The 15539-nt window shown below is 35.9% G+C and overlaps 1 protein-coding gene and 1 long non-coding RNA gene across 2 annotated transcripts; both read right to left on the bottom strand.

Moving 5' to 3' along the window:
* Positions 1-3193: 3193 nt before the first annotated feature.
* On the bottom strand, positions 3194-3623 carry LOC118483266. Its single transcript, XR_004870137.1, has 2 exons — positions 3364-3623; positions 3194-3263 (listed from the first exon to the last, which is right to left on the bottom strand). It is a non-coding gene; the product is annotated as an uncharacterized LOC118483266 (long non-coding RNA).
* Positions 3624-4126: 503 nt separating this feature from the next.
* On the bottom strand, positions 4127-14603 carry LOC110909150 (protein PAF1 homolog). Its single transcript, XM_022154169.2, has 12 exons — positions 13111-14603; positions 12887-12955; positions 11306-11413; positions 10240-10423; positions 9154-9227; positions 8925-9044; positions 7823-7928; positions 7071-7157; positions 6353-6421; positions 6179-6250; positions 5469-5609; positions 4127-4602 (listed from the first exon to the last, which is right to left on the bottom strand). Exons 1-12 carry the CDS (start codon positions 13959-13961, stop codon positions 4441-4443), a joined length of 2043 nt encoding a protein of 680 aa, XP_022009861.1. The 5' UTR covers positions 13962-14603; the 3' UTR covers positions 4127-4440.
* Between the last annotated feature and the right edge of the window lie 936 nt (positions 14604-15539).

Below are 15539 nucleotides of genomic sequence, written 5' to 3'. Positions count from 1 at the left end.
GTTTGTAAACTCTTAAACGAATTCCGCTACGTGGTTAATATTGGGGGGGGGGGGGGTTGTTTCAGGGCGGTTTAATAAAAAATTATAAAGAAAGCGATTAATATTATAAAACATATGTCACATACACAACACCCAACTATTAATTTTCCTCAAGAAATCCTAAGTGTTAGAAAACATTTTGTACATGTCAAGACATGTTATGAATTGCACGTCTCGACACTTAAAGAATATGAACAGCAGAAAGTGCTCGAACTGTAAATCAGAAAGTGTATACGTCGGTTCCTATAAAAATAAGCCGCGGTTCATGGAAATGCGTAATAAGACTACTTTACTCTACTCTTCCTTCTTTTTGACACGATATGGGTACTTCTGGTATATCGAAATGCTAGTCATTACAAGCGGAAGAGCCAAAAGGCAGAACAATGAAGGCGGTTTCCCATCAAATACAAACTGCAACAAGCAGTGGCGGACATACAGTGTAAGTAGGGGCAACCTCCGCTACGGCTTGGCGCTCCGGCGGTAGTGTAAAATTAGTGTAAATTTTGGAAAAATTTGACGTTTTTTCGATTTCGTTACCGCTTATTTATAAAACGTTATGGCTTGGCGAATTTTCTAGATCCGCCACTGGCAACAAGGCAGTAACAAGAAGTGCGGAGACCATGACAAACCCCTGCATGTATTTTGTTACCAATAAGTACGCAAATTGATAAAAGAGTAAAGTGCACGGATGGTCCCTGTGGTTTACCAAAATTTTGGATTTGCTCCCTGGCTTTCCAAAAATCACACAGATGGTCCCTGTGGTTTGTGCTTTGTAACGCATTTAATCTCCAGCCAACAAATCTAAAGGTTTTAGCATGTCCAAATTAGGGACTAAATGCATCCATGTACTTTTCGAAAAAGCTGGGGACTAATGCGTTACAAAGGGCAAACTACAAAGACCATCTGTGTACTTTTGAAAAGCTAGTGACTAAATCCAAAATTTTGGTAAACCACATGGACCGATCTGAATAATAAAAATGAAGAAACCGCAAAGACTCAAAACTTGATATCAATAATATCATAAGATTATCAAGTATAAAAGATGATTACCATCATAAGTGGGGTCCACCCATAGAAGAATCCATGTTGTCTGATTGCTTCACCATCTGGAGATTTGTACGTACTTGCTAGTAAGAACACCCGTAGTGGGGCGTGATTTTTAAAAATTTTTCAAAAAAAAAAAACGCCTTATAACGCCCCGGCCGCCATTACACAGGGCGTTACCGGGCGTTATTTTTCAAAAAAAATGAATGTGGCGTGATTATTAAAACGCCATTTTGCAATTGTTGGAGCTTTGACTTGTGTTGACCAACCAATGAGAAATCACTTTGTGTTTTTTTTTTTTTTGTTTAAGGATTGAAAGGGGCATTATTTGGGCATTATTCCCACTACGCCAATTTTGCAATAACGCCCCATGCTGACTGGGTTGCTACGTGTCGGATAATGCCCCATGGTAGGGGCATTATATTTCTTAACCACTACACATGATCTAAGCAAAGGCTCCCGACCAATGACATTTCTACCGTCATCAAGTATGATGAGTGTTTCTTAACCTAAACATCAAAATTCAACTTTTACATTATTAACAACCGAGAGAGTTTGACTGTTATATCCCCCTATTGTTCACTCAATCGTAACACTTTTAATCCTTGACTGTTATAAAAGAATAAAATGCCATTTTCATCCCTGAGGTCTGCGACTTTCGTCTAGAGGTTTGTTTTTCCGCATCTGAATCCAAAAGGTACTTTGAAATCCTGCCATTTTCGTCCCGCTCGTTTTTATCAATTACGAATAATAAAAAGATACATGGCAAAGAACAAATATCATAAGGAATGACATTTTAGTCAATTATGAATTAGTCTTATTTAACCTAGATCAAAAAAGACAAAATAAGGTTAGTGCGGAGTTAAGGTGAAAGAACTAAGTGTTTTGATTTCCACTACGTTCTATGAAATATTATTAAATATTTATGGCAAATTGGAAAATAATAATCCCAGCATTTTGAAATTGGCCAATAATAATACCAAGTCAGGAAATAGCCAATAATAATCCCACCTCGTCCATTTTTGGAAAATAATACTCCACAGTCACTAAACGACAAAAGTGCCACGTCAGCCTTTGACTCGTATCAATTCGGTGTTTAAATAAAGGGTGCTCCAAACGATGAAAACGGCGCTTCAATTCGGGTGTTTAAATTTTCATATAACCAAAATCAAGTCACTTTGAGCACCATTTCGAAGTAAGTTTTACATCAATTGACTCGTATCATTGTTCTGATCAAAAACCCTAAAAAATCTGTTTGCAATTTAGAAAAAAAACTTAACTTTGTTAAGTTTTTTTAACGGGGGACCATTGTAGGAAAAATAGGTGAAAGGTGGGACTAGTGAGAGGAATATTCCGAGGTGGGATTATTAATGGCCAATAAGGTCTAGATGGAATTATTACAGGCTAATTTCCCTTCTTTTTTCTGAACTAATTTTTGGCGCCAGATGATCGCGTAAGAAAAAAACGAAGCATAGTAAAGGAGCATACATGATGTGAAAAAACAGTATTCTTATTTGGCATAAGATAATGCTATGTAAATGTTGTTGAATTGAAAACAAAATTAACGAAAACTATCTAATAATCTTATAGTTACTAAGTTATTGGATGTTTTATGGCACTTATTTCTTAAAGTAAACAATCTTTTATCTTATAATGATCAAATCACTTCTTCCAAATTCCACACATGAGTTGAGATTTGATAAAACATATCAAAATAACCAAGCATCTACATTCCGTATTAGATTGCCTTTGCCTCTCCAAATCAAAAAATAAGAACCACTTCAAGATAGTTAGCCCCCCCATGAATGACTCCCAATCGCCTGTGTTTTCACCAGTTTTACGCCAAATCACAGTTTTTCTCGCAACTTCACATACTTGTTTGTTTGAAATTACAACCCACGCATTGTCACTTGCTAAATTAAGACGAGAAAATCACAGGGGTAGTCATTTTTCAGATTTCTTATACCTTTATAGCCATCTCAAAGAATAATTACGCCTATAGCAATATGTTAGGCGAAGCATACACATATCTGAGTGTATTCCATCAATGTTGGCTAAAGACCCCATCGTACATGAATAATCCCCATCGTGCATCACCTTTTTGTTTTTGAATCACCAAAATGTACATGCAACACACAAAAACTGTCTTGTATGTGTGTGTGTATTTGTCTATTGGTATCCTATTTAATACACAAGAAACAAAGACACATCCAAACCCTAGTCAAGATCAGTATACACCATTGGTATTTCATCGATGAAGGTTTTCAACTATCAGATCACCTCAAAGCCACAGTTGTTCATGACGCCCGGCTAAAAAGAGGTGGGGATTTTGCGGAGTTTGATGCTCATTTACAAAAGGTTATTTCTTTGGAATTTTGTTGGTTTTAACTAAAAAAATACAAGTCAATTGGATCGATCAGTGGACCAAGTCATTTAAAGCATAGTTATTAAAGTCACTAGACGCACTCAAGGCGCATAGGCCCCGCCTGGGGCCTAGGCGCAAAGCGCAAAAATAGCGAGGGTCTGAGAAAAATAAAGCGCATAATGAAAAAGATTTAAAAATATATTAGGTATTAGAAAAAAAATACTATTCTTCAAATTAAAAAAACAAAGTCTATTATGTAACACTTTATATTATCTAATTAGTACCAAAATATTAGTGTATTAGTGTTGAAAAGTAGTTTTCCTTGATTAAAAGTAGAAACTTGGCTAGAATCTTGTCGGAATTTAGCCGGAAACTCTCCGGAATCTAGGAATCTTGCCGGAATGTGCGCCTGAACCATCACCTGGAGAGATAAAGCGCAATTTCCTCGACTTAAAGCGCAACTGCCTCGCCTCGCCCAAAAAATGGGCCTAGGCGCAAGAGGCGATGGCTTTTAACAACTATGATTTAAAGCATGCTCGATTGCATGATGTCTCCTAAACGGAGTTGGTAAAACCATCATCAGTGTAATAAATAATTAATCATATGTCAAGTTGAACCATCTAATAATCATATTATTATTCTGAAAATATATGGCGCTAGGGTTCGACAAACACGACATTTTTTTAACTCAAAATCAACAGAACTCAGATTTTATGAATGAGCAAACAAGATTCCCGATTCTTCAAAAATAAAATAAACACTTGTGTACAGAAATATGTTAAAGCTTGCAATACATAATCTACATGTTTTCAACATAATAGGGTGTTATAATAAAACGCAACCAGTAAAAAATGGGGAAAAACGATAACAAGTGAGAAAATGACTTACCAGTTACCTCACACTGCAGATTTTGTATATTCTGTTTTCTCATTCCATTTTTGGAGCTATTTTAGCTTCTTTTTTTTCAATTTCCATAACTACCCTTGAAGATGTTAATCGGATAAATAATCCTCGGCTCCACTTGATTGGTCCATATCACCATCATCCATGTCGTTATGATGATGATGATGCTGATGTCGATTGACATCATCGTCAATTTCCATTCTACCGTGATGCCTAGGGTTTGAATTTCTCCCCTTTAAACCACCATAACTCTGCAACAATTTCCCATGTAATAATTTGCCAATTTAAACCTATTTACTTAAGAATTGGTCGATTTGGGTTGTGTTTTATCTTTAACGGGTCAAATAAAGAACTTCGAAAAGAAGACTAGGGGTGCAAACGAGCCGAGAGGCTCGTGAGCTGCTCGAGAAAAAGCTCGAAACGATCCGAGCCGAGCTTGAGCATAAAATAAAGCTCGTTAGGCTCATCGAGCCTTAGTGAAATATTAGGTTTTATTCATATTTAATAACATTTACCCCTTATTTAAAGTTTTCTAGTAAAGAGCCGAGCCGAGCCGAGCTTACTTAAACTTGTTTACGAGCCAAGCCCGGACCTAAAAATAAGCTTGTTTAGTAAACGAGCCCAAGCTTCACTTATCGAGCTCGCGAGCCTAAACAGGTCTCTTATTTATATTATTGCTATTTAATATATTTATTAATAGATAATAAACGAGCCGAGCTCGAGCTTGAGAAACTTTCAACAAGCCGTGCTCAAGCTCAAGCTCTCATAAGTTAATCAAGCTCAATCTCGAGCCTGGTCTACCTCAGGCTCATATGTACAGACGATCAAATGGGTCAAATAAAGAATTTTTAAAAGAAGCAATCCATATGTGCAAAAAATACAAATCTTCAAAAATATACGAGCCGGCCAGTTGAATCGCAGCTCGAGCTTTATCCAAGCCAAGTTCAAGCTCAAATTTCAGCTCATTAATAGTTTTCAAGCTGAGTCGAGCTAGCTCATTTAACTATGAGCCTGAGCTCGAGTTCGAGCTTGGCTCGGATAGTTAAGCAACCCTAGGCATCACGAAGCTTGATGAACGTAGCATATTTGTAAAAGGAATTCAGAAAAAGGTAAGTACCTCGGTTTCCTTCATATCAACTGAAACATGCGATCTTTGCCTCACTGTGATACTTGCAGGAACAGGGAAATGTTCAACCTCATCTGTTGTTTTTCCTTCTCGGGCTCGTTTTTTCCTAAGCATGAGCTTTGTTGGCAGAGGCTGAATAAATAACAAAACTTAGCAAAGGTAATTCTATACAGGAAAACATTTGCCAATATCGACCTATTTAATTATAAATTTGTTGATTTGGTTTATGTTTGATCATGTCAAAGTAGTAAAACTAATAGGTTTAATAAAATGGAAACTGGTCAAATGGGTCAAACAGGTCAAATGCCGCTTGCCGCCCCAAGTATTGTTAATAATGCATACAATACAACCTACTAAATCAGCTTATTATAATTAACAAACAAATTATTTACTTTTAGAAAAATGAAAAAAAAAAAAAAAAAAAAACTGTTTCAAGTCACCCTACCCAAGACCCTTTTTTACCGAAACCAAACACTTACCTGTTTTTCGGTTTGAACAAGTTTAAGTTGTCGAAACTTACTTTTTTAACGCATGCAGCCTACTAAATCATTCTACTAAGAAATTTAGATTGTATTTGTAGCGATATAATATTAATCATGCTTAATACATAAAGTTACCCGTTTTGACCCATTTTGACCCGTTTTTGTCTATACCTCTACAGAGTAGTGAATTGACACTTATCTATATTTTTTTTCAATTACCATGTAACGAGCCTCTGATTCACCAAATACCACAAGAAAATTTGTAGGATCATCTGCATCTTCACCCCGTACCTGTTTTCAAAAAGAGACTCATAAACACATCATTATGCATTTATGCGCAAACATAACCCTGAGAATCAAAATATTTAAAAAAAAAAAAAGTCGAGAACGTACATCCCAGTGATATTCACGAACCCACGTGTAAGAAATATCTTCATTTTCATCATAAATATCCTTTGATAGCTGAAAAAACATTAGTAAACCCACTGCAGGTGTTAGAGAAACCAAACAATAATCTAACAATGTATAAGATAAACCACAAATGCAAGTCAACTATTGACCAAAACGTATTCAAAATGCAAAAACCTCTAAATTGGTTTAATTCAAATAAATTAGACTGCTATTGAAATGATATGAGTAAAATGTCATTTTCGTCCCTGAGGTTTGGCCAGTTTTGCGACTTACGTCCAAAGTTTATTTTTCCACATTTGGATCCAAAAGGTTTGAAATCTTGCCATTTTCATCCGCTCGTTAACTCTACCCATTTTTCTCCGTTATGTCAGGGGTATTTCCGTCTTTTTTGCTAACTTAAAGGGCAATTCGGTTGTTTTCACTTTATGTAAAAAACCGAATACCCCTGAAAAGGACCGAATTGCCCTTTAAGTTAACAATAAAGACAGATATACCCCTGACTTAACGGAGAAAAACGGATGGAGTTAACAAACCAAATGAAAATGACAAAATTTCAAACCTTTTGGATAGATAGATACAAAAAAAACAAACCTTTGGACGAAAGTTGCAAATCTGGCCAAACCTCAGGGACGAAAAAATGGCATTTTACTCTCACGCAGTCATGCCTCACCATAAGAAAATCTTTTAACGAAAATATTACCTCACCAACCGAAGGAACCATGTAAGCCAGAAACTTGTCCGGTTTAGCTGGGTCAGAGATGTTTGCCACAAAGCTTTTCATAACAGCCTGTATTGAAGAATGAAATCAAAAGTCAAAAGTCAACACCTCAACACAAGAGTACAGGATAAGCACGAGAAGCCTATCACCCTGATGTTTTCAGGTATTAATATTTCAAATACCTTATCTCCTCCAGTTCCCTACTTAACTTTTAAGGCGGTATTCGATACGGCAATAAGCTGTTTTTACTTTAAAATTATTATTATTATTATTAAAATAAAGTGACCAAAACACCCTTAAAATTATTATTATTATTATTATTATTATTATTATTATTATTATTATTATTATTATGATTATTATTATTATTATTATTATTTTAGATAAATGTTTATAATAATAATGATAATTACATAATAATTATTATTATAATATTAAAAACGAATAAAAGAAGAGCACATAACAAACTTCAATGAGCCTAACGGTACCAAAAAAAACTTTGATGACCAACCAGGCAACCACGAAGAAACATATTTAGAAGTTCATTGCTATTTCTTGCAATTCGCCCTTTTGAATAAGCAGTTAAAAGTTGCTTATTCCAAATTAGTTATATCAAAACGCAATAAGTAGATAAGCAGTTTTAATAGGTGGTCTGAATACCTATAAAAAAGCTTGTAATTTTGTATGCCTAAAAAACACAAAATGATATTAGCAAATATGAACAGCAATTATACCTGAGATTCATGGGCGTCTCTAACAGATTTATCCATTTTATTGTAGCTTTCTGAATCAACAGTCGGAGGACCATCAAAGGTTGCAACAACAAATTGATCATCCCACCTGCAAAATTCATATAATAACCAAAATAAAAAATATATTGTGTATTAGAATAATACTATTCTTCGGATAATATAAACAAAAGCTATCGTATAACGTTTAATATCATCTAGGGCTGCAAACGAACCGAACGAACACGAACAAGACATTGTTCGTGTTCGTTTGTTAAGAAATATATGTGTTCGCGAACCGTTCACGAACACTTATCGAACGAGATTTTATGTTCGTGTTCGTTTGTTAAGGAAATGAACTTGTTCGTGTTTGTTTGTTAATTTTAGGCAACGAACAAAAACGAACGTTGATGAACACAAATGAGAACAAACTAATGTTCATGAACGCAGATGGAAACAAACAAACACAAACAATCGTTCATGAACAGAATATATAATACATTGACACTTACTAGATATTTAATTTGTCGGAATTTTGAAGGTATTTAAATAGATATAAAAACTAAAAACACTAATGAACTATCGAACACAAACAAACACGTTACCGAACGTTCACGAACATAAACGAACGAACACGATCTCCGTTCATGTTTGTTCATTTAACTAAATGAACGAAATTTCTTGTTCGTGTTCGTTTGTTTAATAAACGAACGAACACAAACGAACTTCCCGCCGAACGGTTCACAAACTGTTCGCCGAACGTTTGGTTCGTTTGCAGCCCTAATCATCCAATTAGTACCAAAAGTTCTAAAATAGTGATGATTCAATTGTAATTCAAAAACTTAAAAGTTCTAAAAGTTCTAAACTGGATCAGAAATCTAGATGAAAGTTGCTTCAAGCGGTATTGTGGAAGCTCATACTGTGGAGAAGAAGATCTATAGTTTTGCATGATATAATAAAATAAAAAACAATAAATCGGTATTTAATGCGCCTGGAAAGCTGAAACAAGTTATTCATATTATTGTTTTTGCTTGTAGTATCACAATATCAAAGCCAGATCTTATAAAAAAAACTAAGGGTAAAATAACAGAAAAAGTTAAGTAAATACCGATCAAAATCTGGGAATAGAGGTAAAATCTCAACAGGTTGCAGTTTTTTGTTAGTTGCATGAACAGGACGTGATTTGCAAGCCTCAAATGAGGCCTTAATGTCCTTAATTTTCCTTTCCCTGATTAAAATTTAAAATAAAAGCATTAGATGTAAAAAAAACGTCAAATGATGAAAAAGCTTTCAACTTTTTATATAGAGAAGAAAATGAATATTATGTTATTACATACCTACTATTGAGATTGTCCAGTATGGAGTTCCCGCGTTTTTCCCTTAGATCTTTCGCTTGTTTTTCAGTCAAAGACTGCAAATTTAATATAAATAATATGACTTGATCAAATAAACAAAGTCATTTTTAAATAATGTGCTAAATATGATTACAAAATTACATTGACAATAATAACCTGAAGTCTTTTTTGATAAAGAATTAAAAGATATAATAAAGATTTTGCTAAACCTTTTAGCTTAACCCTTTTGACAATTTCAAGATTGAAAAAGCAAGGAATCCAAGGATAATATATGCTTAAGGCCACCCAAGTACGTATATCGTATTTACACCCATTCAAGCCAGAAAACATTCTGAATGACGATAATGCCCTTACAAACTTAAAACAACAAAAATACCTTTGATGATGCGACCTGTTCTAGGTTAAGTTGTTGTCTTTAAAAAAATTAAGAGGGGTTTTGCTATCCAACATGTTTTGGCCGACATTTATATAAATAAAACCAGATACGTATTTGGGTTGCCTAAATAAAAACAAATTGAATAATATGGTCTCATGCATAATCGCTAGATAAGTAAAAGAGTAACGTACACAGTTAGTCCCTGTGGTTTTTCAAAATTTTGGATTTGGTCCCTAGTTTTCCAAAAGTACACGGATGATCCCTAAGGTTTGCACTTTGTAACGCATTTAGTCCTCAGCCAACAAATCAAAAGGTTTCAGAAGATCCAAGTTAAGGACTAATTACGTAACAAAGTGCAAGCCACAGGGACCATCTGTGATCTGTGTACTTTTGGCAAAAGTTGGGGACTAAATGCATTACAAAGTGCAAACCTTAGGGATCATCCGTGTACTTTTGGAAAACCAGGGACCAAATCCAAAATTTTAGAAAACCACAAGGGTCCATCCGTGTACTTTTGCGTGTACTTTTGGAAAGCTAGAGACTAAATCCAAAATTTTGGGAAACCACAAGGACCATCTGTGTACTTTAAGTAAAAATAACCCAAATTGACCCAATTGTGTATAAACGATCCCAAATCGCCACCTCTAGTAATATGCAAACAAGACTTCTAATAACATAATCTTTAAATTAACCTGTCTTGTAGCATCAGTGCTAAGAGGAGATATATATTGTGTTTTGACCAACCAAGACATCCCTTTATCTGTGGGGCGTTCTTTTCTTTTAAGTCCATCTTTTTTTATTGGGGTTGAACTAGTATCCTCTTGCAACAATATCCGGTCTTCAGGGTCAATGTGATGTATTTCATCCTTCGGAGCGCTAAGGTGTAAAAATTAACACAACAGATTATAATTAAAAAAAAGCTGGGTACAAACGAGCCGAGCCCGAGCCTGAGCTCGATTAACTTATCAGAGCTCGAGGGCTCAGCATATATTAAAAAATAATATAAATAATAGTCTCGTTTAGGCTCGCAAGCTCGATAAGTGAAACTCGGGCTTGGGCTCGTTTACTAAACAAGCTTATTTTTTTGGTTTGGGCTTGGCTCGTAAACAAGTTTAAATAAGCTCGGCTAGGCTCGTATACTAGACAAGTTTATTAAGGGTAAATGTTATTAAATGTTAATAAAAAACTAATATTACACTTAAGGCTAGATAAGGCTCAACGAGCCTGGGAAGCTTTACATACAAGGCTTGAGCTCTAGCTTGATATATAAACGAGCTTTATTTTAGGCTCAAGCTCAGCTCGCTTCGAGCTCTTTCTTGAACCGATCTCAAGCAGCTCGTAAGCCGCTAGGCTCGTTTGCATCCCTAGATTTTTCTAACATATGCCCTACAAGGGCACATGTTAAACGACATTAATATTCATAAGCAGCCATTTATAATTGATAGTCTGTATTGATGATCTTTTATCTTTTTTTCTTTTGCAACCCATTTTACCCTTTAGTTAATTACTCTACTTTCTTGTTTTTTTTTCTTTCCTAATTTCCTACTTCCTTTTTCCTATAAAAATCCTTTTTTTTTAAATAAAGTAACTAAATACGAAACAGACTTTAGAGAAAATGTGAAAAAACTAAGAAAAGGTGAAAAATACAGATTTTAGAATTATTAAAAAAACAGAGCAAAAAGCCTTATTAAAAAAAAAAAAACCCGTCTATTAAAGTACACAAAAGAAGAAAGGTTAATGGGTGGAATGAGCTATTACTTGTATACACTGAGATCGAGTAGGTCAAGCGGTATCCCAAGGTCTGGCTCAACATGCAATTGAGGCTTATGAACCTTTTCCAGTGAAGTGATCGAGTATTTAGCAGCTCTGCAAAACTTATTTGTAAGATTTCATGTTGTAAACGCAAATCACAAGTGTTAAAACGAACCATAAGAAAAAAAATGTGTCAAGATTACAATGTAGTGAATTACATATAAGATCTAGTGAGCAGTGACTAGTGAGTTTTAAATATATAGATCGAACATTGTCGGGTTTTCATGTTATGAAATCTATAAGTGATTCTTCAAGAAAATAAACACTTACAAAAAGGTTTTACAAGTGTAGCAGTAATAACTAATAAGTCGATACTAATGCAATGAACTTGGTCATTTACAACTTATAATACAAAAGGTTAAAAATGCTCATGAAGGATCATAAAATGAGCCTGATGTAGTTAAAGGTCATCTAAAATATATAACCAAATTGAGTTAGAACTTAAAAGGGTAATTTTGCCAAATCACAGTGTAGTTAATAATGTATTTAGTAGTTACACTGCTGCTAGCGTAAATAAGAAGTAACGGAACAGTTAAGTCAGCAGAAGATGTAAAATCAGTTAAGAAACTAATCTGCTCAACTCTTGTTTCCTGTTCCTCTCCTTTATGTTATTAACAAACAAGAATATGCTGGCAAAAACTTGCATAAAGCTCAATTTGGTTTCTTGAATAGAAGTACAAAAGAACGATAACGCAGTATTTTTATGCATTACAATTTATAATAATTAGTACTGATCATAGTTGTCGATAGCGAATAGCGACAAATAGCGACAAGGCACCTACAGGCTACGTAGCGAATAGCGACAAATAACGACGGCTATTTTATAAATAGCGATACACTAGAAAAAGATTTTTGAAAATTTTTATATGTATATTACATCAAAAAATGAGTTTCTGAACTGGAATTTAATTGAACTCGTGCGTGCGGACACGAATGCAGCTCCGAAAACCCGGGCCCGCATGGGGCGGTTTTTGCACAATTCACTGCTTTTTTAAGCAGATTATGCAGTTTTTTTTTGTATTTTGTATTAAAAAATGACCCAGACGAGAGGTGAAAACTAAAAAAAACATAACCGTCGCTAACTTCACTATTCGTGCTAAGACCCATATAGCGACACTTGGTCGCAAGGCTACATAGCGCGCTATAGCGGTCGCTATAGCCGCTATTAACAACTATAGTACTGACGCGAAATCACTTATCTTTTATACTGCCTTATTTGTGATCAGTGTTGTGTTTCTTAGTTCTGATATCTTTTATGCTGCCTTATTTGTGATTACTGTTGTGTTTCTTAGTTCTGATAGGTTCACATACTACTTCTGACAGTTTAAGAGAGACATTATAAACAACCAATAATATAACATTAGTTTCCAATATCTACATAATAATGCAACCAGCATGAGCAGATGGTAAGAGTTCTGTACAAATACATGGTTTCAAGCCTTTATGATTTTGCACACATGTGCGAAAGATAAACTAGAAGCTAAAACACTAACAATGAAAAAGAAAATCAAAGTTAAGAACGCATACCTATCTTTATCTCTCCTTATAGACAAAAGCTTTGGTTGAGCTGTTGTATCTGGCAACTCATCCCGAAATCTTCAGAGAGCACGAATGTGAAAAAGAGCATTCAAAATCATATAAATATAATAGGAGTAGAAAAAGCTCATTAAAAAAGAGACGCCTAGCCCAATTCACCAATATTCAAAACAAATTAAAATAATAAGTGGTATAAAGCACACAGACATACTCACTTCAGCTTGCAAAGAAAAGTAGTTGGCTTCTTCAATCGATTTTCGATCCTTTCACCACTCAAAAACGATGTGGCCCTCCTATCGCCCATATGCGACCCAGTAATCGAACCATGTGGCTTACTCCCTGAAGATAACATTTGAGTTTTTTGAAGGATTTTACTTTGAGATTCCTTCAGCTGCTGCCTATGTTTTTCTTCCTGCTTTTGCTTCTCCATTTCTTTCTTTTTCCGCAACCTTCTTTCTTCTTCAGTCTCAACTCTACCCGAAGGGCCATTCGACTTTCTTGCTGGCACAGGCGGTAAATTAGACGGCTTAGAATGCTGTCTAGAAGGACCCGCATGATGCCCTTTATTACTTTCCACATCATTAGAAGGCCTTTTATGCCCATCTTGTCTGATTTCCTTAGTTTGATTACTAGCAGGGGCAGATGAAGGCGGTGGAGGAGGAGGCGGTGATGCTGGCGGAGGCGGCGGGACTGAAGAAGTAGGTGGAGAAGAAGGTGGCGGTGGAGGCGGTTGCACAGGCTGGGAGTATTGAGATGCCGGAAAGTACATTTGTCCTGGCGGTCCTGGTGGTGGTGCAGGCTGGGAAGGAGGCGGTGGTGGCGGATACGAAGACTCTGGAGGCGGCGGTGGTGGCGGATACGACGTAAACTGCTGTTGCTGATTGCCAACAGCGTTTCCAGGTGGAACCGCGTAACCACCTTGTTGAAAATTCGAATTCGGATACCCCCAATTCTGAGCATACTGGTTTCCACTTGGTCGGGGCAGAGGAGCAAGTGGCGGAGGTGGAAGTGAACCGTGGTTCGGTAGCGGAGGCTGTGGCGGTGGAGGGAACGGCCGATACGCCATGCCCTAAGGTATTTTAACTCTACTGAACTAGATATTACTATTCAACTTAACCAACTAAACCCTAGGAAACCAGTAGATATGAACAAACTAATAATCACCAGATCAAAACCTAATTTCTGGAACAAGCTAATAAGATTAAATGTGTTGTATGCAATTCAATGCAAAAGCTATACAGCTAAATAACCTAATCTTCTAAAACAATCTTATTATATCGCAACGAACAAAAACGCCTAATTTCGAAACCCTAGAACGAGAAATTACGTCAAAACTATCGTTTTTTTCTTCAAATTAACCGGATCAAAACCCTAGGGAACACGAAACGATATCAAATACGGAGTAAACAACGGATTAATGGAACAAACTCACGGGTATGATTACGATGCTGTTGAAATAGAAGGTGTTGTGTGAATTGTGTGTGTATGTAGGTGATTTGAGAGGTTGAAGATGAGATGTAGGGGATAATGGATGAGTGAGATTGAAGAATGTGTAGAGAGAGAATTGAGAAAGTGTGTTTAGAGAGAGAAAGTGGCCGGAAAAGTGATCGGAGATGTGAGAGTGAGGGGGAGCTTAAGGTATTCAGACGGTAGGGGTAAATGGAGGCGTTCAATTTCTCTAAATCTAATCTTGAAATAAATTGATGATTATATAATGAAAAAACATTATGGTATTGTGTTTTGAAGAGGGTTAGGGACTTAGGGGGGTGTTTATTTGTTTTTTTTTTTTTTTTTTTTTTAAGAATTACTTCATGGCCTTTTATGTCTGCATCAGCGTAGATCACGCAGATTTTTGGGGGTCTGCAGTTTGGTTGTTTTTTGAAAGAGATTTCATTAAAAAACCTCTTCTAAGGGTCTTTCACTCGCAGATCTGGATCATCCTCTTCAAAACTCTTCAGAACACTTATTTTTTTCAAACCTCAAAACCCTAGCACCCATCTCACTTCTCCAGCGACACTTTTCCGCCACCCCCTCCACCTTCGTCGCCCCTCCACCTCCGCCACCCCCTCCATCGTCGTTCACCCCCTCCAGTCGTTCAACCTTCTCAATCGACACCCATCTCCACCGTCGTTCACCCCATCTCAGCCGAGACAAAGGTATGTTTTAAGGGTTTTTTTTTTTCAAACAATTGTTCGATGTCTGAACTGATTTTGGCTGTGAATGATTTTGGTTGAACTGGAATTTTTTTTTATTTTGGCTGTGAATTATGAAACAGACATGAGAAATAGTCACCAGAATGATTTTGGATGTGAATGATTTTGGCTGTGAATGATTTTGGCTGAACTGAAAAAATTGTTGTTTTTTTCAAAAAATCAACTTAAGTTTTTATCTCAGCAATGTTCTAGTTAGTGAAATTGTATCACATAATGGAAATGTGGAATAAGATAATCTTCTAGAGAAACAGACATGAGAAATAGTCACGAGAATGATTTTTGTTTTTGGTTGTGTTATGAAGTATATTGAATGAATATGCATACACAACTATATAGATTTCAAGCATTTCTTGCACTCCACTAGTTATATGTCGACTAGTGTCTGTTTGAAACTTGTATGTGGTTAAACTTGACATGATTGGGCCTAGTTA

Source organism: Helianthus annuus, chromosome 2 (genome assembly GCF_002127325.2).
Source record: "Helianthus annuus cultivar XRQ/B chromosome 2, HanXRQr2.0-SUNRISE, whole genome shotgun sequence".
In the NCBI taxonomy this organism is placed as follows: Eukaryota; Viridiplantae; Streptophyta; class Magnoliopsida; order Asterales; family Asteraceae; genus Helianthus; species Helianthus annuus.
This window is presented reverse-complemented; position numbering and strand designations above follow the sequence as displayed.